At 36.7% G+C, this 21,824-nt stretch overlaps 1 protein-coding gene across 1 annotated transcript in view; it reads left to right on the top strand.

The window, feature by feature from the left end:
- Positions 1 to 21,824, top strand: part of LEKR1 (leucine, glutamate and lysine rich 1) — a 191,813-nt gene that overhangs the window by 116,911 nt on the left and 53,078 nt on the right. Inside the window, exons 7-9 of the mRNA XM_012642881.1 lie at positions 9,071 to 9,152; positions 21,148 to 21,225; positions 21,563 to 21,766. Coding sequence (XP_012498335.1) covers positions 9,071 to 9,152; positions 21,148 to 21,225; positions 21,563 to 21,766 — 364 coding nt within the window. The remainder of the gene's footprint in view (positions 1 to 9,070; positions 9,153 to 21,147; positions 21,226 to 21,562; positions 21,767 to 21,824) is intronic.

The raw sequence follows: 21,824 nt of genomic DNA, 5'->3' as shown, positions 1-21,824 counted from the left end.
TGTATTTTTTTTAATAGAGACGGGGTCTCGCTCTTGCTCAGGCTGGTTTCGAACTCCTGAGCTCAAACAATCCGCCCACCTTGGCCTCCCAAAGTGCTAGGATTACAGGCGTGAGCCACCGTGCCCGGCCTGGTTAAGCTCTTTTATTATCTCCATTTACAAGTGAGATTACTGAGGCCTAGAGGAATTGAGTCATTTGCCCAAGACCACGCAGATACTAATCAGCAGAAACAGAACCTGATTCCAGAACTGTGCTGCCAAAATTTGAGCTCTTAACCTGTGATCTCCACTGCCTGTAAGCATCAAAGCATATATATTGTTATCATTAATGTATACTTCAGAGTGAGCCACTGTACCAGACCCCTTCCAGTGTGGCTAGTAGGAAATGTAAGTTTCTATATGGGAAAGGCAGAAGAGGTTGAAAAGAAAGTAGATACCTGATAATGGGTTACAAAAATCATCGATGGGTTATGAGATGGGTATGTTACATGGTTTGGTGTTGGGCTACTTTAATATGATTTTTTTGTTTCCTTTTACCAAAATAAGCCATGTTCACTATCAATTAGGAAATTCCAACATTCAGATAGAGTTATAAACATTTAATGTGTATCCTTCTAGACTTAAATTTTATTTTTCTTTTCTTTTTTTTTTTTTTAAGAGACATGGTCTTACCCTGCAGCCCAGGCTGGAGTGCAGTGGTATGTTCACAGCTCACTGCAACCTAAAACTCACAGGCTCAAGCAATCTTCCTACCTCAGCCTCCTAAGTAGCTAGGACTACAGGTGTACACCACCACACCAGGATAATTTTTAAACCTTTTTTGTAGAGAGAGGGTCTCTCTATGTTGCCCAGGCTGGTCTCAAACTCCTGGCTTCAAGCAGTCCTCCCACCTCAGCCCCACAAAGTTTTGGGCTTACAGGTGCATATCACCACACCTGACCTTAAGTATATGTTTTTTATAAAAATAAGATAATAGAGTTTTTATACTCTCTACCCTCCCATTTCTACTATTATAAAATCTTTACATCTCAATAAATATTCATAATATTCTGTTGTTTGGATGAATCATAATTTACTTAATCTTACCCTATTGTTGGACAGTTATTTTCATTATTTTTTTCTGTTAAAATGGTATTATGATAAACATTCTCATAGCTAAATTTTTTTACATATCTGTGTATATTTCTTTAGGATTTCTTTGGTCTTAAAATTATAAGAAAAATTTTGTTTCCTTTTTTGCTGTTTACTTTTGTATTATGTAATTGTGTGGTAGGTTTTTTTGTAGAATGCAATTAGTTCAAAGTAGTTTTGTAGCATGAAAATACTCCTCTGAAGAATTTCTTGTCCTGTGCCTATTTTACTGCCATCCCAGCATGGAGAGAAAGGGTGCAGAAAGAAGAATCAGTACTCTGTGTGGATACACTGTATCTCTTCACACTTTTGGGTGAATTAGTCCTGCATTCAGGAATCTCTGTAAGCATTCTAATCATGAAACACACTGATTCATTAAAGGAAGTTGATGTTTATATAGTTATGCAACCCTATTGGAAAATGTCTTAAATATTTTTAGATCTAAACTTCTCTATCTTCCATTTATTCATTTACTTTGTTATTAACCCTGTTTTTTTCTTTTTTATCCAATAAATGTTTTAATGTAACTACATCTGTACTGAATTGCATCTTTTAAACTGTATATCCACACCTGTTCTAGCATCTGATGTATAAAAATCTCCAAATGTTATTTCAGTCCCTTCTGGCATAATGCAGAAAGTGTTAAATGTACTTCAAGAATACTTGTTTCAAAATAGATGTGAATCAAACCTCTGAAATATAAACACTAAGATGAAAGAATTCTCTAAGTGGCTATATCACCATCTGAGCTTTGTAAAGTGTTTGCTAAAGTTAAAATATGTTAATTTGAAATTGACATAGTCAGATACTCAATAAAGAACTGTTATTGGTGTATTTTTTACATGTGCAAAGTTTTCTTCTGTGGGAAGGCTTATTATAATAGTTTTAAATGAGATATTAGTTTTGTATAGGGTGAAGATCTCATTAAACTTTTATATGACAATATAGATGTTAAATTATATCTAAAGCAGTAGACTGATTTTGTTCATTCAGATCAGTTATATCTGATAAGAAATCTCACAGTTTCAACCACATAACTAACATCTAATTAAATAATTTAAAATGGTAAAAAAATAAAACAGACTTTAGTTTAAAGGAGTTATTGATTTGTTATTTAAAACATTAATTTATCATTCACCAAGACCAAATGAGGCACTTGACTGTAATTTATTTAAGAACAAGGGAATATACCTTGTTGACGTTTATATACTGACTATAACTAGCATGGAACCTAGCTATAACTAGGGTAGGTTCTCAATAAGTGTCTATTGATATAAAATAACATATTTATAAGAAAATTGCATTTTAACACTAAGATACATGCCAGATAATGTCAGTGAAAACTGCACAACTATTTCCATTCTGCGTATTATATTTTAATCTCAGGTACTTAATTTTAAACATATTTGCTGGCATTCTTACTTCTAAAGGCTGCAAAGTTTTTTTCATTCTTTCAATGATTATTTTTAAAGCAACTCTCATGTCTCAGGCACTATGAATATAACAGATAAGGTTCCTGCTCTCATAGAACTTACATACTAGTAAGTTTATACTGTAAAGATTTAATGAGTGGAAAGCACTTAGGATGTAGTGCCTAGCACATAGTAAGTACCCATATTTATTAGCTGTGATGATGGTGATGGAAGACACCCACATACAGATGCTCTTCAAAACCATGAAACTAAATGAGATCGCCTTGGGAGATAATGCAGGTAGAGAAAAAGGCTAAGATATTAATAGAAAAAATTAGCTGGGCAAGGTGGTGTGCACCTGTAGTCCCAAGTACTTGTGAGGCTGAGGCAGGAGAATCACTTGAGCCCAGGAGTTTGAGGTTGCTGTGAGCTAGGATGAAGCCACTGCACTCTAGCCGGAACGACAGAGCAAGACTCTATCTCAAATAAAAAAAAAAAAAGAGAGAGAGAGAGAATGGCTAAGGACTGAGCCTTGGTGCTTAGAGTAGATCTTACTCTACTTAGAGTAGCTCTAAGAATCAGAATCATCAATTGACACTGAGAAGCAATAGTCAGAGTATTGCCAAGAAGGAGAAAACAACCGCATCAAATGCTGCGTAAAGTTTGAATTTGATAAAAACAGAGAATTAAATTTTGGAGTCGCCAATATAGCAGGTCATTTGTGACCTTGAAAAGAGCTGTTTCTATGGAGAAGTGAAGAAGAGAGCTAGATTGGAGTTGATAGAAAAGAGACTGGGGAAAAGTCAAATCATGAAAAGAGAATCATGAATGGCTAAGAAATATAAAGTGAAATGCTCAGCTTCAGTAGTAAGCAGAGAACTGTAAATTAAACCCACAGTAAGACACTCCTTTATACTCTTTAAATTGGCAAAAATTAGAAAAATAGCTATTTCTAATGAGTATTAGGAAAGCAGGAAGCTGCATTCAGTGAGATGGGAGTGTAAGCTAGTGCCTCCATTCTGCGAACCATTTGGCAGCATTTATGTGTATGCTGTGACCTCATACTTACAACTAATATTATTCTGGAGACATACTTCAGATAAGCTCTCCCATAAAGTATACAAGAAGATGCATAAAAAACTTTTGTTTCAGGATTATTTGTGGGGACAGAAAGTTTCGGGTAACATAGGTTCCATCGCTATAGGACTGGGTAAATAAAATATGGTATGTACATGTGATGAAATATATAGCAGTCAGAAAAGAATGAATCGTATCTGCATATAGTTGCATGGATAGGTCTCAAAAACACACTGTTAACTGAAAAAACGTGAGAGTTAAAATGAAATTTGTAGCTTAACATGATTTGTGCAATTTTTTTAAATACCTGCAAAAAGTACAATTTTTTTCACACATAAGATGCAGGTCAGAAGGCATACATTAAATTTGCAAGTGTGGATGCCATCTAGAACAGATCATTCCCAAATGCAAATGAACATGTCCCAATATCATATGTTTTAATCGCAAAACAAAGCAAACATCCCCCTCCAGCTACAATTGAATTTCTCTACTCCTTGTTCTTTGATTGCTGTTTGAAATTCATCTCCTCCCTCCACCCACATCCCTCAACAGGTTTTCTTCCCCTTTTTGGTTTTCTTTTGTACCTTGGACACACAGAACAGAGTTGATTAGACTCCTTAGTACAGAATATGCTATCATCCTTGACCTGTGCAAGGAAGGTCCCTGCTAAATAATATATCTATAAATTTTTTCTAACACAGAAAAATACAGAGAATAATATAACAAATGGATGTGAACCCATCATCCATATATACCAAGCTTTAACATTTTGCCATAGTTGCTCTATAGATTGTTAAAGAAAAAAAAAAACAAACAGTTAAAACTCCTGTTTTTACTCTTCTCTGTACAAAGATAATCACTGGTAACACAAGGCCCAAGTTCAAGAACAAAGTCCTCAAGGTCAGAAGTGATGAGATTCGAAGCAGCAGTGGAGGAGTGGCCCTAACACCACCCCGATAGCATGGATGCAGTGCTCCCAGTGCACCTGCCACTGTTCTTCTTCTCCACATAGACTGAGTAATTTAACTCTCAGAACCATCCTATGCAACAGTGATCATTTTACAGATGAGAAAACTGGAGTGCCTAAAGTCATACAGTTAGAAGGAGGCAGACCCAGGATTTGAAATTAGGTATCGGACTTTAGAGCTCAGCCTGATACCTCTATGCAATCCTATCTTAGACAGTTTGTTAAAAGTGTGGAGATTTTGTTTTTCCTTGTTATCAATGATCTCTACCATTTAAAAAAATATATATAGCTTTCAATTTCTCATTAAGTATAAATTTCCTCTGATCTCTGAGTGCCAATTCTTCTGCCTGCTTGTTCATCCACTCTGCTGCTTTAACCTGGAATCATTCTTCTCCATGTAGTACTACTTTGAACCAGTTCTTAAAATTTTTGGTGTTTTCTTTATCCAGGAAGTTTTATGCTTGAAATATCTTTCCACTATAAAGCTTTTATTTATTATTTTCTAAAACATTGTACTAACTTACTATGTGCTCCAAGTGACTATAAAGTTTTGTATCATCCTATAAAATAGCTAACTATGAATACCTTTTTATATTTGTAATTTCTAGAAACCTTTCAGAATAGCAAGATTCTCTTAAATGTCTAATTACCCCAGATCTGATGCCTGTGTAATGCTATCTAGCAAGCAGCTGGCTTCGGATGAAGAGAGGCTAAGAGCTCTTTTTTGTCTTGTTCATTTAAAATCATTTGCTTCTTATTTAATATCTGCAAAGAACACTGTCACATAGTAGAATTTGCTGTTGTAAATTTTGGGTTGTTTCCATGGGTTCCGCCTTACATCTGCATGGTGTTTAAAGCCAATGCTTTCTTTCTTTTTGTAGGCATTTAGGGCCTTGTGCCTCATAATCCAATGTCATGCTGAATAACAGAAAATTGAAGTTGAATTTATTTAACTATAGAGAAGGACTGCACAGAACAATACACTTATTTAAGAACTCGGTGCCTCAAAAACTGAAGGAGCTATTTTGTGCAGGTGGCTTAATCTCTTTGCTGCTTATCCTAACTATATTCCTTTATTTATTAAGGACAGGAACTGGGCACTCTGCTTCTGAATACAAAAGGACCCTCCTAGTCTACCAGAACCTATAATAAATGAGTAGGATGCTTATACTTCATTCAGAACAGCAAAGATATATCCTATCCTTTTAAAAAATAACTCTTAGCACTTCTTTTTTTTTTTATTTCAGCATATTATGGGGGTACAGATGTTTAGGTTACGTATGTTGCCCTTGCCCCCCCTGCCCCCCTCCCCCCCTAAGTCCAAATTTCAAATATGTCAATCCTTCGGGTGGGCTTAGCACTTCTTGATCAGAGAAAATATGACTAAAGTTTTTTTTTTAAAAAGACATTAAAATATATTAATCACTCCTGATTATATGCTGGTGGTCTTTCTACGTTATGAATTATTTATAATGAATCTTTTTTCAAGTCTATGTGATATTTCCTCTGTTTATGTAAAAATTTTTTTGTCGATATTACTTGTATTTTCTGTTTCTGTTTACTTCATAAGACAGTCTTCAGGGATCCCTGTTTTTTAGAGTAAACATTTATTTACTTTCCCAATTTTACTCAGAGATACTATAAAACATATAGCAAATAATCTTGGAGGAAGTAGCTTCTCTACTGACTGAATTAAAAACTAAGCTACCTATGTTTATGTTGAAAGAGGGAGAAAGGGGAGATTTAGGTGGATAGAGAGAGAGAATAATACTAGAAAGTGGAATAGCGTTTTCTTTCTTCTTGAATTCAGTCATGATTGTATAGTTGATTTTACTTTAAGCGTGGTAAATTCTGGAACTATGATGCACATACGTATTCAAATGTAAGCTTAAGAATAATTTTCAGTGCAATAAAAATGGGCTATGAATTAGCTGCCATTTTTACTGTCTGTTATTCTACTAATTCTCAGGTAATTGAGAATTAATTGAATAAAATTCACATATCAAGTACCAGTTCTTTGGAGTCTATTTTTAAGATAATAATTCTTCCTTTTAACTATAGCTACATTTAGAAGTAATAACATAAAATTTACCATATAGGCTCAGACCCATGCTTCATCTAGTTAAGGATTATATCCTGACAAAAGCACCAACGGATATTTTATGTAAGGCATAATTGTTCTCTCTGATGTCAGTCTCATAAATTCAGTCACAATGATGACATATTTGTTTTAATATCTTTCATCAATTAGATTAATTTTTAAACTTTCAAAAATTAAAATCTTTTGAAGTTTGAAATTATACCAGTTTACTACATATTTCATGTAAAATAATACTTTTCATTTGTCTTAAATATATCTCTTTAAAGATTCTAGGAATATGGTAACAGATTTGTAGTCCTGCTAACCAGACTTTTATGGACAAATATTGTATTCCCTTGCAGTTTTTATATTTTAAGGGTCAATGTGTGAGAGAGAAGGGCTTTGGCATCAGGCAGACCTGAATTTAAATCACAGGATCATTTTTCAATAGCTTTGATAATTTAATTACTCTGATCTTTAGAGTCTTCACCTGTAAAAATAAAACGTGTACCTGTTTTCTGTGGTAGCTGTGATTACAAACGAAATGATATAGGAGAAAGCACTCTGCACAGTGCCTGGTCATAGACCCACCATGGACAAGCATCAACTTCCTTCCCTCCTCATTCTTGAGAGTATGTGTTGAAATCTTTTGGCTGTGCCCGTGTAAATAGAACTCCTCTGCAAGCCCAATTGAGCTTAGTAACAAAGCAACACATAGAACATTCATAAGAGAATCAATTTTTCAAAAAGTTATACTCAAAAATAAATTCTCTGTGTTCTCATTTCTTCAATATAATGATATCACTTGATAAATGGAAAAGATGTACCCCACAAATACTATCTATCAAGTCCGTATTGAATCTTGTTTTGAGGGGCCACATTCAAGTGGATCCCCTCAGAGAGTTTAAAATCTTCAGTCAGTTTGACTCTTGGCTAATTCATTTCCTAATTGTGATACACCAGGTAAATCAGAGAGGATATCATTTTTTCCTCATCTGAAAAGTGGGGCTATAAGCACCTACGTGGCAGTGTGAGGGATAAAATTAAACAATGGACGTAAGGAGATTTTGATTAAAGCACACAAAATTTCACTTTGGTGGGATGAGTTCAAGAGATCTGTTGTACAATATAGCAACAATAGTTAATAACAATGTATTGTATTCTTGAAAATCCCTAAGTAAATTTTAAGCATCCTCACCAAAAAAAAAAAAATGAGGGAATACACATTTTAATTAGCTCAATTTAGCCATTCCACAATGTATGCAAATTTCAAAGCATCATGTTGTACTCAATAAATATATACAATCTTTATTTGTTAATTAAACATTAATTGAAAAATAATATACATGAAAGTACTAGATAAACATAAAAATTTATGCAAATGTCTGGTAAATTCCAATTAAAACATTTGTTTAGAGTGAATTTATTTTCTGATTTAAGGAACTAGGTCTTCATAAAACAAAGTTAAGAAAGCACGTTGAAGACATATATGTATTTGTATGGATGCATAAAGATTTCAAAGTTTACTATTAAAATGTCGTGGTCATTAAAACACCCGAGCAAAAGGAACATACAAATTTTATAATTCCAGTGTTTTGAATTACTTTTTCTGTAGAAACAAACCAATTAGACTATTTATGTTCATTTTCCACTTTAACTTGTTCCCAGAAAGAGTACTAGCTATTACTGGGTTTAGGGTTCAGATCTCAGTTTCCACACACAGGCCAATGACAGGACTTAGACAGTTCAAGCCATTTGTTCTTTCTGCTTTAGTTTCAGTTCTGCATCCCCACTCATGTTAGGTACGGCTGCTTGAATAATCTTCCTCAAAAACTGCTTAAATTCTCCAGTTCAAGACTGTGGAAGACAATTTCCTGTTTGCATTCTCTTGGCTTTGAAAGTCATTAAATGCCTTTTAGATGCTGCCCAAAGTTAAGAAATTCTTTACTGTGTGCCTGGCACATGATTTGTCTGTTTCAGTTCTACCAGGAGGACTCAGCAATGCTTCTCAGTTCCGGACCACAAGAGCAAGCTCAGGCAATCAAGTGTTTCAGAAGTTAGCCACATGATCAGAAATTCATATGTGCGTTGGCTACATAAATTTCCTTTGAAAACATTAGTAAAATTTAGCCTACTAGCTGTTTGAAAAGCAGAATGACGGTAGGGGCAGAAAGAGGCCAACAAATCAGGTCTGTTGAAACCCATTAATTCCATGGGGTGTTAGGATAGGGAGGGCTGGGTAGTTGACAACAAGTTGTGTGTGGTCATACAGGCAAAGTGGAATAAACAGCTGCATTATTCTTTAGGAGCTGAGTGTCAACTTTGAAAGAACATGATTTACTGTATGAAAATATCTGGATGATTAAAATGTACTAATCACATGAATACCTTGTATCATTTCAGATTTACAATGTCAAGTAGAGGCACTGGGGTTAAAACTTCAGAAAGCAGAGACCAAAATGGACAACTATAAAGAAATGCTCATGTAAGATGGTGAACATTAAACAACTTGTAAGATAACAGTGCTTTGTGGATGTGTCACAAAATGACAAGTAGAAAGACCCCAGTATGTTCTCTGTGACTCTTCTGACAGTGATTTAGTTATGTGGATCATAGTCTACTGCTGCTTTTCTTGGCTACTTTGCTGGCCTAGATTATCTATTGAAGAACCTGTAAATATTTTTAAATACATGAAGGATTTCTTTTCCTCAGTAAGAAACTTACCTCTCCATATATTAAAGCTTATTCTGTTCAAATGCTGTTAGTGAAATAGTCTCTGAACTTTTTTATTATCTCTATCTCTCTATTATCTATCCACAAGAAACAATATTGAAGTTGTTTCTTAAAATTACCAATTTTAGGTTCAAAGTAAGAGTTGAGTACTTTTGAAATGCTGGAATACTTACGCTTTGTATAAGTAAGAAAGAAAATATTGAAAAAACAAATGATAAGAAAATGGCCTTATAAAATCAAGAGCACTATTTTAAAAATTAGTTTCATTTAAGAAATGTTAAAAATTACTTTACAGTTTAAACATAGTACATCTATAATTATAACACTAAAATAGAATATATATAATCTTTGAAAATATCTAAATTCTTTTACTTTGTGGTATATAATCTAGTAGCTCTGGTTTTCAGTTTCTATATTTTAGAAGGATGAACCTTATAAAAAATATAAATATCTAGAATGCTTAGCAACCAAATGTTTGTATTGAATAACTACTCCTAAGAACAATGTGTTTAATAAAATATTGAACAACACAAGGAGGAAAAAAATTCAAAAATGCCCTATCAAATTAATGTATACTTGGATTATTTATAGCAAAATAGTTTCTCAAAAACAAGGAAAACCAAATATTCATGCTTTGTAACACTATGGTTAATAGTACAATAAGTGCAGTAGTTTAGCTGTCTGTGTACGATGCCTGGGGTTGAAGGAATTAGTGGACAGGGGGTCCTTAGAAGAGCCTCTGGGACCAGGAAGTAACTTTCTGTGAGATGAGAAACATGAAAAAGAAACAAAATGATGAGTTTTAGAAAAAAAATCATTGTTGCCTTTCCTCTAATAATATCAGGGAGGGCTTTGGCCATATGGGTGTCTTAAGTGGAAAGCAGCCTAGTCAGGCCATAACTACGGTGTGACATTTGCTTCTTGGAGCTCGAGAAGTGAAGAGGGCACAGTCAAGGAATAGGGAGGCAGTGCTAGCATACGACTAAGCTTAGAGGGAATTTGTGGAAACACCAAGACTTAGCATACAGAGTGGAGTCCTGGAAAGGTAAGAGAGAAGCTAACTATAGAAATAACTATACTGAAGAAAAGGAATAAAGCTTATAGGTTGTGACATGAATTGATATTTAACGGAAGTTTGCACAGAATTTTTTATATACATAGGCGTGTGCCATGCATGTAACGACATTTTGATCAATGACAGACCACATATATCATGGTGGTCCAGTAATATTATAATACCGTATTTTTGCTGTACCCTTTCTGTGTTTATATACACAAATACTTAACAATGTTTTACAGTTGCCTATGGTATTCAGTACAAACATGCTGGATGGGTTTGTAGCCTAGGAGCAATAGGCTGTACCCTATATCCCAGGTGTGTAGTAGACTATGCCATCTAGGTTTGTGTAAGTGCACTCTGTGATGTTCACACAGTGACAAAACGGCTCTTAATTGACCTTTCAGCAATATCTGACACATTGGCTAATCTGTTCTTGGAACATTATTTATGTTTGAGGTACGGATATCAGTGTTCTCCTGATTCTCCTCTTACCTCTCTGCTCACTCATGAGGAGTTTTTGCCTGGCAAGAAGAACGTAGCCTGGTGACATTCCAGTGTCAGTGTATAGATCCACTTTCCACATGATCCTAACTTGAACAGGCTAGGTTTATTTCCTTCATTCACTCAATATAAAATGTTTATTGAGAGCCAATTATGTGTCAGGACCATTGTGTACAATAGATATTGGAGGAAAAAGATTGGCAAGTTTCTGTAGGACTACTTAGGTATTTTCAGGCAATGCTAAGTGTTTCAAAAATGTAAAATAGGGGGCCGGGTGCGGTGGCTCACACCTGTAATCCTAGCTCTCTGGGAGGCCGAGGCAGGCGGATTGTTTGAGCTCAGGAGTTCGAAACCAGCCTGAGCAAGAGTGAGACCCCGCCTTAGCCACATGATCAGAAATTCATATGTGCGTTGTTAGCCGGGCATGGTGGCACATGCCTGTAGTCCCAGCTACTCAGGAGGCTGAGGCAGTAGGATCGCCTGAGCCCAGGAGTTTGAGGTTGTGTGAGCTAGGCTGACGCCACGGCACTCACTCTAGCCCGGGCAAAAAGAGTGAGACTCTGTCTCAAAAAAATATATATATATATATAATAGGCATATTAGAATGTGAGTGATGGGGAGGGGTGGTATAGTTTTTGATAGAGTGGTTGAAATGGCATCCCTTAAGAGATGACCTTTTAAAATCTGAGTAACAGAAAGGAGCTAGCCATATTAACATATGGGAGCAAAGAGATCAAGCACAAAGCCCTAAATTCTTGGAAATGAGTTTTACAAGTTCAAAAAACATGAAGAAAGCCAGTTATGGTAGACAGAATAATGGCTCCCCAAAGATTTTTCATGTCCTAATCCCTGGAATCTGTGGGGATGTTCCTTTAGACCCGTGGTTCCCAACTGCTAGGCCACAGACCAGTACTGGTCTGGAACCAGGCCGCACAGGAGGAGGTGAGCAGCTGGCAAGTGAGCGAAGCTTCATCTGTATTTACAGCTGCTCCCCATCACTCACATTACCACCTCCTGTCAGATCAGCAGTGGCATTAAATTCTTGTAGGAGCACAAACCCTACTGTATACTGCGCATGCGAGTATCTAGGTTGCACACTCCTTGTGAGAATCTAATGTTGGATGATCTGAGGTGGAGCTGAGGTGGTGACTAGCGCTGGGGAGCAGCTGCAAATATGGATTATCATTAGCAGAGAGGTTGGACTGCACAGAGACCATGATAAATCAATTGCTTGCAGACTCATATCAAAACCCTATCAGTGAGTGGCAAGTGACAATTAAGCTGCATCTGGTGGCAGGCTTTATAGTGGCAAGTGAGTTGATGTACTTCAATTGTACAACTGCATCTGGTGTCGGGCTTTAAGTCAGAATCCAACACTTATTTTAGTCCACACACAGCCTGCCCATTAGTTTATTTACCACATCCATCCGCGCCTCTTTCCTGCACTGCAAACTTGTCTCAGTCACAGTTTTGGTAAGTCCAAAAGCTAACCCTAGCAAAAATGAACAAACAACAAACATTGCTGGAGAGCTTCTTTGAAAAGGGGGAAAGATTCAATGATGAGGCAGCAGAAGACTCTAAAACTGCCAACAAAATGAAAGCTGCATTTAAAAGAAAATACCAGGAGTCCTACTTAAATAATGTATTCATTGCAACAGGGTATTCACATTCTCCAAGCCCACTTTGTATAATATGTGACAACCAGCTATCCAATGAAGCCACAAAACCTTCAAAACTGCTTCGCCACATGGAGACCAAGCACCCTGCACTAAAAGCCAAGCCTTTGGAGTTTTTCAAAAGAAAAAAATGTGAATATGAAGAAGAGAAGCAATTATTGAAGGCCACCACTTCATCAACTGTGTCTGCACTGAGAGCATCAATCTTAGTGGCTACTGCATTGCTAAAGCTAAGAAGCTCTTTACTGCTGGTGAAGGGTTGATCGTGCCTGCTGCTAAGGACATTTGCCATGAACTTTTAGGAGAGGCTGCAGTTCAAAAGGTGGCACATGTTCCTCTTTCAGCTAGTACCATAACTAGATGAATTGATGAAATAGCAGAGGATATTGGGACACAATCATTAGAGAGGATTAATGAGTCACCATGGTGCACAATCCAGGTTGACAAGTCTACCGATGTTAACAACAAGGCAACAACGCTTGTTTCTGTACGATGTCTTTTTCAGGAGGATGTGCATGAGCATACATTATGTGTACTTTTGTTGCCAACCAACACCACAGCTGCAGAACTATTTAAGTCTTTGAATGATTACATATTAGGAAAACCGAATTGGTCATTTCGTGTTGGTATATGCACGGATGGAGGGGCTGCCATGACTGGACGGCTTTCTGGTTTCACTACTCAGGTCAAGGAGGTCACTTCTGAATGTGAGTCTACGCAGTGTGTCACCCATAGAGAAATTCTGGCTAGCCAAAAAAAGTATCACCTGAACTAAACAACGTTTTGCAGGATGTGATTAAAATTATCAACCATGTTAAAGTACATGCCCTTAACTCACGTCTGTTGCTCAGCTCTGTGAAAAGGACACAGAGCACACACATCTTCTCTTATACACAGAAGTGAAATGGCTTTCTAAAAGGTGGGTCACTGGCCAGAGATTTTGAGTTACAAGAGCCTCTCCGGAGATTTCTTTTAGAAAAACAGTCACCCCACCCCTGGCAGCACATTTCAGTGGCACAGAATGCATCACAAAACTTTCTTACTTGTGTGACATATTCAACCTGCTCAATGAACTCAATCTGTCACTTCAAGGAGAACAATAAGTGTGTTCAAGTTGGCAGATAAACTGGTTGCATTCAAAGCCAAACTGGAATTATGCGGGTGACAAGTGAACATTGGGATTTTTGACACGTTTCAAACATTAGCAGAGATTTTGAAAGAGACTGAGCCAGGGCCTTCTTTCTCTCAGCTGGTGTGTGATCACCTATCTCAGCTTTCAAAAGAGTTTGAGCATTACCTTCCAACCACAAAAGACTCCCGAACTGGGAAGGAATGGATCCACGACCCATTTGTGAATAAGCCAGGTGAACTGATTTTCTGTGCTAGAAGAAGATCCACTGCTCAAGATCACAGGTGATGGTGGCCTTAAAAGTATGTTTGAGACAACTTCAAATCTCCATACGTTCTGGATTGAAGTCAAGGCAGAATATCCTGAGATTGCCACAAAAATACTGAAAAGCCTGCTCCCATTTCCAACATCCTATCTTTGTGAAGCAGGGCTTTCTGCAGTGACAGCAACCAAAATGAGATTGTGGAGGAGACTGGACATAAGCAACACACTTCGGGTGTCACTGTCTCCCATCAACCCCAGATGGGACCATCTAAGTGCAGGAAAACAAGCTCAGGGCTCCCAGTAATTCTGCATTATGGTAAGTTGTATAATTATTTCATTATATATTATAGTGTAATAATAATAGAAATAAAGTGCACAATAAATGTAATGTGCTTGAATCATCCCAAAACCATCCTTCCCCACCCTATAGTCCGTGGAAAAATTATCTTCCATGAAACCAGTCCCTGGTGCCAAAAAGTTTGGGGACCACTGCTTTAGATGGCAAAAGGGACTTTGCAGGTGGGATTAAGTTAAAGATTTTCAGATGGGGAGATTATCCTGGATTATACAGGCAGGCCCAATGTAACCGCAACGATCCTTATAAGAGGGTCAAAGTTATAAATGTAGATGTCAGGATGGAAGCAGAGGTTACAATGACATGATTTGAAGATGGACAAAGGGACCACAAGTCAAGAAATGCAGGTCATCCCTAAAAGCTAGGAAAGGCAAGGAAATGGATTCTCCCCTGGAGCCTCCAGAAGGAACATAGCTGAGGTAACATCTTAACTTTAGGTTCTGACCTCCAGAACTGTGAAATAATAAATTGTGTTGCTTTAAATGCTAAGCTTATGGTCACTTGTTAGAGTAGCAATAAGAAATTAATCTATCAGTGTGTTCAGAGGAGTGTGTGAGGAGTTTGGATTTATTGTAAGAGCACTAGGAAATCTGGAGAGAATTCTAGGCAAGAGAGTGATCTCATCTATGTTTTAAAAGGTCACTATAGAGATTACTCAGAGAATGGACCAGAGAAAAGAGAAATCAGGGAGACCGAGTGGCAGGCTGTGCATTCGTGCAAGTGAGACGTGACTGTGGTTTAGCCTAGCGTGGAGATGGAGAGAAATATATGCTGAAGGTCAATCTGGCAGGATTTACTGACGGAGTAAATGTGGCTGGGGAGGACGGAGACTGGGAACGAAAAGAAAGAATAAAACATGGGTTTGGGCCAGGCGCGGTGGCTCACGCCTGTAATCCTAGCACTCTGGGAGGCCGAGGCGACGGATCATTCTGAGCTCAGGAGTTCGAGACCAGCCTGAGCAAGAGCGAGACCCCGTCTCTACCAAAAAATGGAAAGAAATTAATTGGACAGCTAAAAATATATGTAGAAAAAATTAGCCGGGCATGGTGGCGCGTGCCTGTGGTCCCAGCTACTCGGGAGGCTGAGGCAGTAGGATTGCTTGAGCCCAGGAGTTTGAGGTTGCTGTGAGCTAGGCTAACGCCATGGCACTCACTCTAGCCAGGGCAACACACGGCACTCACTCTAGCCAGGGCAACAGAGTGAGACTCTGTCTCAAAAAAACAACAAAAAAAACCAAAAAAAACATGGGTTTGAGGCTTTTCAGCATCAGGGTAGGCAATTAAGAGGCAGCACACTCTGGTGACTAAGACCCCAGAGTACAGATCCAGACTGCTGGGGTTCATATCCCAGCACTACTGCTTAATAGTTATAGCACCTTAGGCAAACTTCTTATCTTTGGTCTCAGTTCTCTCAGCTGTAAAATGGAAATAAGGGCTGCTTTGAGGAATGCATAAGATACATAAGGTGTTACCTATTAGTGTCGTTATCGTGTTGGTTCCATTACTGAACTGGGAAAATCTGTGAAAGAAGTGGATATGAGGAGGGGGAATCAAAAACAACGCTTATGATCTGTTAAGAGTTGAGATGCCTTTTCGACAGCAAAGTGGAAATATCAAGGAAGTAGTTTAAGAATGGCTATTTCATAGAAAGAGTGGAATGGTATGGACCGTCACCTTTCAAAGTTGGGGAAAATACCCAATTATTTTACCTTATTTCCTTCGCTTTGATTGGCAGGAGCAGCAGGGGCTTTTCTGAAGGTTTATTCACAGCAGTTGAAGAGAAAGGATTAACACTGTTTGCTGAGAGTAGAAGAGGGAATGCAGTGCTTGTAGAGATGCAGGCGTTCTTTCTATTCCTTCCAACTCCTCCATCCTAATGAAGGCGAAGATAACAGTTGGGTAATGAAGAGTAGACTACTGAAAGAGCGGCTTAACTGGCTTGGGGGCTAGGAAGAGGCCATGGCAAGGGGAGTTCTTGGGATGGTAGGTTCTCTAGGGAGCAGGGTTTAAAAAAAAAAAAAATTGCAGCCCAGATCAATTATCTACATACTTAGTAAAATAACCACTAAAAGGAATTCTACTGTCCCTGCCTCTAGATTTGGAAAAGTGTGTGTGAGTCTGAACATATAGTGAAAGTTGTGGTGGGACTTCTGAATCTCAAGGCATTTGTAAAAACAACATTTTTGTTTGATTCTAAACCAAATGTGTAAAACTTGGAAAATATACTAATATACAGAAAAAGTCACAGTTACATTTTGATAGATCTTTCTAGTCCATTTTTCTAAGTAATATATTTTTAACATAATTGGGAATATACTTTATGTACTGTTTTGCAAATTTTTTTGCTTAGCGATATATCCTGGACATTTTTACGCATCATTATTTGATATGTTTATAAGTAATTACTAATGGCTACATAGTATTCCAGTTTATGGATGAAATATAATTTATTTACTAATCTCTTGTTTTTAGAATGTCCAAATTTTTCATTTGGATAAGTAAGGTACTTTGAAAATTCGTATAGATAAATCTTTCTACTTACAACTTTTTAGGATAATTTTTGCTAGAATCAAACTTGAATATTTTTAAGGCTTTTAATGCATAATGACTATTGCCCTCCAATATGATCATACTGATTTGTAATCTCAGCAGTTTTTGTTAACACCTATTTTTCTACTTTCTAGCCAAAACTGGGTATTGTAACTTGAAAAAATTATACCCGTGAATTTCTGGCTTCTTGTATTTTTCCCTTTGGGACTCACCTGAGCATAGCTTTTGCCCACTTTCCTAATGGCATGTTAATCTTTTTTTATTCCTTCTTTTCTAATGTTTTATTTGGAAATAACTTTGTTAGTCTTAAAGAATTCACCCTCCCCAAACTTCCATCCAAACCTCCTATAAAACCCACCCCTCTCCCCTTCCTAGGGGTGTATTAGGCACTTAGCCTTTGCCAGACCCCTAGGGAGATAAAGGAATGAAATGCAAAAGGGGAACTTACTTCCCTTATCCCTCCTGATAAGGACCATTTATCCCTCCCTGTTGTTCCCTAGGGAGATAAAGGAATGGAATGCAAGAGGGAAACTTACTTTCCTTATCCCTCCGGGTTGTTTGAAAAGACTTTATTTACTTCCCTCAGAAAAACCTTCTCTAAAACCCAAGGCTCTCCCTTTTTCAGCCTCCACCCATCTGCACTCAGATGCTCACAATAAACAGTATTTTGCTATACATGAGGCTTCATGTGTCTCTCTCTCTGCTCTGGACCTAACAAACTTCAAACTTATAAAAAATTGTAAAAAATAGTTCAAAGAGCACGCAAATAGCCTTTACCCAGATTCACCTATTGTTAACAGTCTAACCCATTTACTTCCTGTCTCTCCCTCTTTCTCTCTCTCTTAGCTCTCTCTTCCTCTCCCTTTTTCCCTCCCTCTCCCTCTCTCTCTCTTGCACACACACATTCATACATATATTTGTGTTGTCAAACCGTAAGTGGGTTTCAGTCTAGGTCCAATTGCTCCTCACACAAAGATCCAGTTATTGAGACAACGAGGATTGCCAAGGAAGAAAGGAATTCTTTAATATGACAGACGTCTTGTTAGAATGGGAGAAGCTGCATCAGATCCATCTCTGGAGGTCCTGGGCTTTTTAAGGAGGGGCCACCTGCCTTGGGGCAGGTTAAGCAGGATGGTGAGTCCTGGCATCAGAAGCCTGCCCTGGGGCCTTCAGAATCTCATCCCCTTTGTCTCCCAGAAAATCCATCATTTCTGGAAAATAATTCTAAAGGTCAAGAAGTTAGTCAAGTGAGAGGATTATAACAAAACATCTAGGGGTCATTGGAATTTGTTCATGGAGCCAGTTACATATGTGTGTGTGTGTGTGTATGTGTGTGTATGTGTGTGTGTGTGTGTGTGTGTGTGTATTTTTTTTAATGAACACTTTTGAGGATCAGTTACATACAACATGGCCCTTTACCTCTAGATACTTCAGCCTGCCTTTCCTCAGGACAGTGACATTTTACAAAACCACAGTCAAGTCAGTAAATTTACATACAGACATTACTTTAATCTACCATCTATATTTCAATTTTGCCAGCTGACCTAATGATGTCCTTTATAGCATTTTCTCCTCTAGTACAGGATCCAGTCTAGAGTCAGTCTACTTGGATGTCTCTTTAGCCTCCTTTAATCTGGAATATTTCCACAGTATGCCTTTGTCTTTTAATGACATTGACATTTTTAATGAATACAGAACCCCTCACACTTTTTTAAAATAAAAATTTTCTCATTTTGTATTGCTCTGATGTTTCCTCTTGATTGGATTAAGGATAGATGTTCTTAGCCAAAAACCTGTGTAGGTGGCGATGTGAGAGCATCACATCTAGAGGCACAGGATAACCATCTGACCCTCAATAGTGACATTAATTTTGATTACCTGGTCAAGGTGTTGCTCAATTTTTCTACTATGTAATTACTGAGGGGTTTTGTTCTCTTTCAGTTAGTAAGTTTGTAAGAGACACTTTAAATACATGTAAATGTCCTGTTGCTCACCAAAATTTATCCCTAGATATAGCATCCATTAATGATTTTTGCCTAATCTAATCTTTATTGTAATGGTTCCTAAATAATGATTTTCCAACTCTAGACCATCTTCCCTATTTATTAGTCAGCCCTCAGCAAGAGCCTCACTTCTTCCATTTATTTATTTATTGTATGGTTTATAATTTATTAGTCTACTTAATTATTTTGGTACTCAAATTGTCCTAGGCTTAGTAAGTAGGAGCCATTTCAAACTGGCTCCTCTGATACTAGAACATGATCCCATCATCTTTTATAAGTACTTCTAGCATAACAAGATATTTCAAATATACTGACTCTGCCCCAGCCTTGAAATCAGCCACTTCTTTCAGTAGTCCTGGTGCCTTTTAATGGGGAAAATTGTTAGAAACCAAGATCTGGGCCCTGAGTGTGCTCATGCAGATTGTGGTGATGATTTCATGGGTAGAGAAGTATGTCAAACTTATCAAATTGTACACTTTAAAGATGTGCAATTTATTATATGTCAATACAATACCTTCATAGAGCCATTTCACAAAAAGAGGGTAATGGAGGAAATAACATATTTTTAAAAGGCATTAAAATAAATGCAAAATTAAAATATAGTGTTCAGGGATAACACTTAGATAATAAAGCTCCAAAGAAAATCAGTCATTGCAATAAAAGTCAGGAAAATGGTTACTTTTAGGGAGGAGGGAGTTGGCTATGATTGAGACCAGGGACATGAAGAGCTACTAGAGTAGCTGGTGAGGTTTTATTTTTGGACCTGGATGGTAGTTACCAGAGTGTTCTCTTTATAATAATTCATTATATTGTATATTTGTTTTATGCAGTTTTCTATATCTTACAGTTTTGTTATATTTTACAATTAAAGAGTATAAAAATAAATGAATGTGCATGCTCATGATAATTTTTACATTACCATTTATTAGAAATTAAAGTTATTATTGCAAGGAGGACAGACCCATTAATCTAACATATTTCATTGTGTAAAATTAAAATATAGTGTAAAGGGATAAATAACTTATAAGATATTTTGAAGTGCATTTAGATAATGACTTAACTTGTTAATGAACAGTGGATATAAATTTAAATTAGAATATTAATCTTTCTTACTGTATTAACCTTTTGAGTATTGTTACAAGACTCAATCTTATAAGATCAAGGCAAATGTTTATTTCAGTTTTAGAATTTCCATTTGGTTCTTTTTAATGGTTTTTATTTCTCTGCTGATATTTCCATCTTTTTATTAATTAGAACAGATTTTCCTTTATGTTTTCAAGCAGAGTTATAATTGCTCCTTCAAAAACCTTCATCTGCTAATTTCAATATGGAGGTCATTTCAGTCAGTCCCTGTTTACTGACTCTTAGAAATGAGTCACACTTTTCTGTTTCTTTGTATGTTGGATAATGTTTTCTAATATTCTGGACATTGTGAATGTTATGTTATGGTGATCATGGATTCTGTTATATTCTTCCAAAAAATGTTGTTTTTGTTGTTGTTGATGGTGGTGGGATGGTGTTGCTTTAAGCAGGCAATTAACTTGGCCTCAAACTGCAAACTCTGTCTAGGACAGCTGCTCAATCTCAGTTCAGTTTTTTTTCTTTAACTAGACTGCTTGGTTGTCTGCTCTGTACATGTGTAGTTCAGGGCTCAGCCAGACATGTGAGCAGAATTTATATGCAGTATTTGGGACTCTCTCTCTCTGGCTCTCTCCTATTCAGCAATCTTCTTTCACTTTCTAGCAGGTGTGGTTGCCCCAAATACTGTCCTCTGGTTCTTCAGGCCAGAAAGACTGGAGTTTTCTACTTCTACCAGAGTTTTATTTCCCCTACATGGTGCTGACTGGAGCCTGCCCTCAGGCTTAAAATCATTTTAAAAAACCGGACCTCATGCTGTCACCTCATTCCGTATGTCAGCTTCCCTCCAGCATCTCCCTGCTTTGGGTCACTTCAATGCCTTCAATAGGCTTTTTTTAAAAAAAATTTTGTTTTTAATGTTGTCCAGAGGTTATACTTTTTATTTAAATGCAGATCAGTTTGATAGGAGCTTACTTGGTCATTATAGAAGTGGACTGAATGTTTATTTCCTTAAACAAATAATAGTATGAAGATGTCAAGAAATTCTTTCTATGGATGAGTAAAATAATGATATAGAAAAACACTTTAACTATTTTAAAATAACATAGTTGAACCTCTTTTTTATTATTTAGGAATAAATCTAATGAAGCTGATGACTATCAAAGAGAACTTAGAAAACTGAAGTTCGAATCCATTATTTCTGAGTCACGGTATATATTGCAAATTTTTTAATTCCTATTTTTAACAATTGAATTTGAAACCATATTTAAATAATATTTTATTTAAAATTACTTAGCTTTTCTTATTTTCTTATTGTTTAGATATGCCATACCTAATTCAAGCTTATAATGTCTTGCAATTGTTTATTGCCTTTGCCTAGATGGGAAAATTTTAACATCACAGAACTACCCATTTTCTTAACATCTTTAATTTTTTAAGTCACAGTTACAATCTATAATTTCAAATACGCTTTTTGTGTATCTTTGATAAATATAAAATATAATATCTAATGAACATTGGTGGGGGTTTTTTTCTATTCATTTTTAGGCATACTAGGCTGCTTAAAGAAAAAGAAGACTCTTTAATGACTTGTCAACAAATATATAAAACTTTACAGGAAGAGCTAACTAGAAAAGAAAGACAAGAAGAAGAGATAAAAAGAAAAATTAACCTTACAGAAAATGAACTAAAGATAACCAAAACTCTTCTGAATGAGACAAAGGAAGAGATTTTAACACTGAAAAATGAAAGGTGAGATCAAAACAGTTTTTTACAAAAATATTTTATGTTTGAGTCAATATTGCATTTA

Source organism: Propithecus coquereli, unplaced genomic scaffold (assembly GCF_000956105.1).
Source record: "Propithecus coquereli isolate 6110/MARCELLA unplaced genomic scaffold, Pcoq_1.0 Scaffold19, whole genome shotgun sequence".
Classification (NCBI taxonomy): Eukaryota; Metazoa; Chordata; class Mammalia; order Primates; family Indriidae; genus Propithecus; species Propithecus coquereli.
The sequence above is the reverse complement of the archived record's forward strand: the minus strand, read 5'-3'. Positions and strand labels throughout refer to the sequence as shown.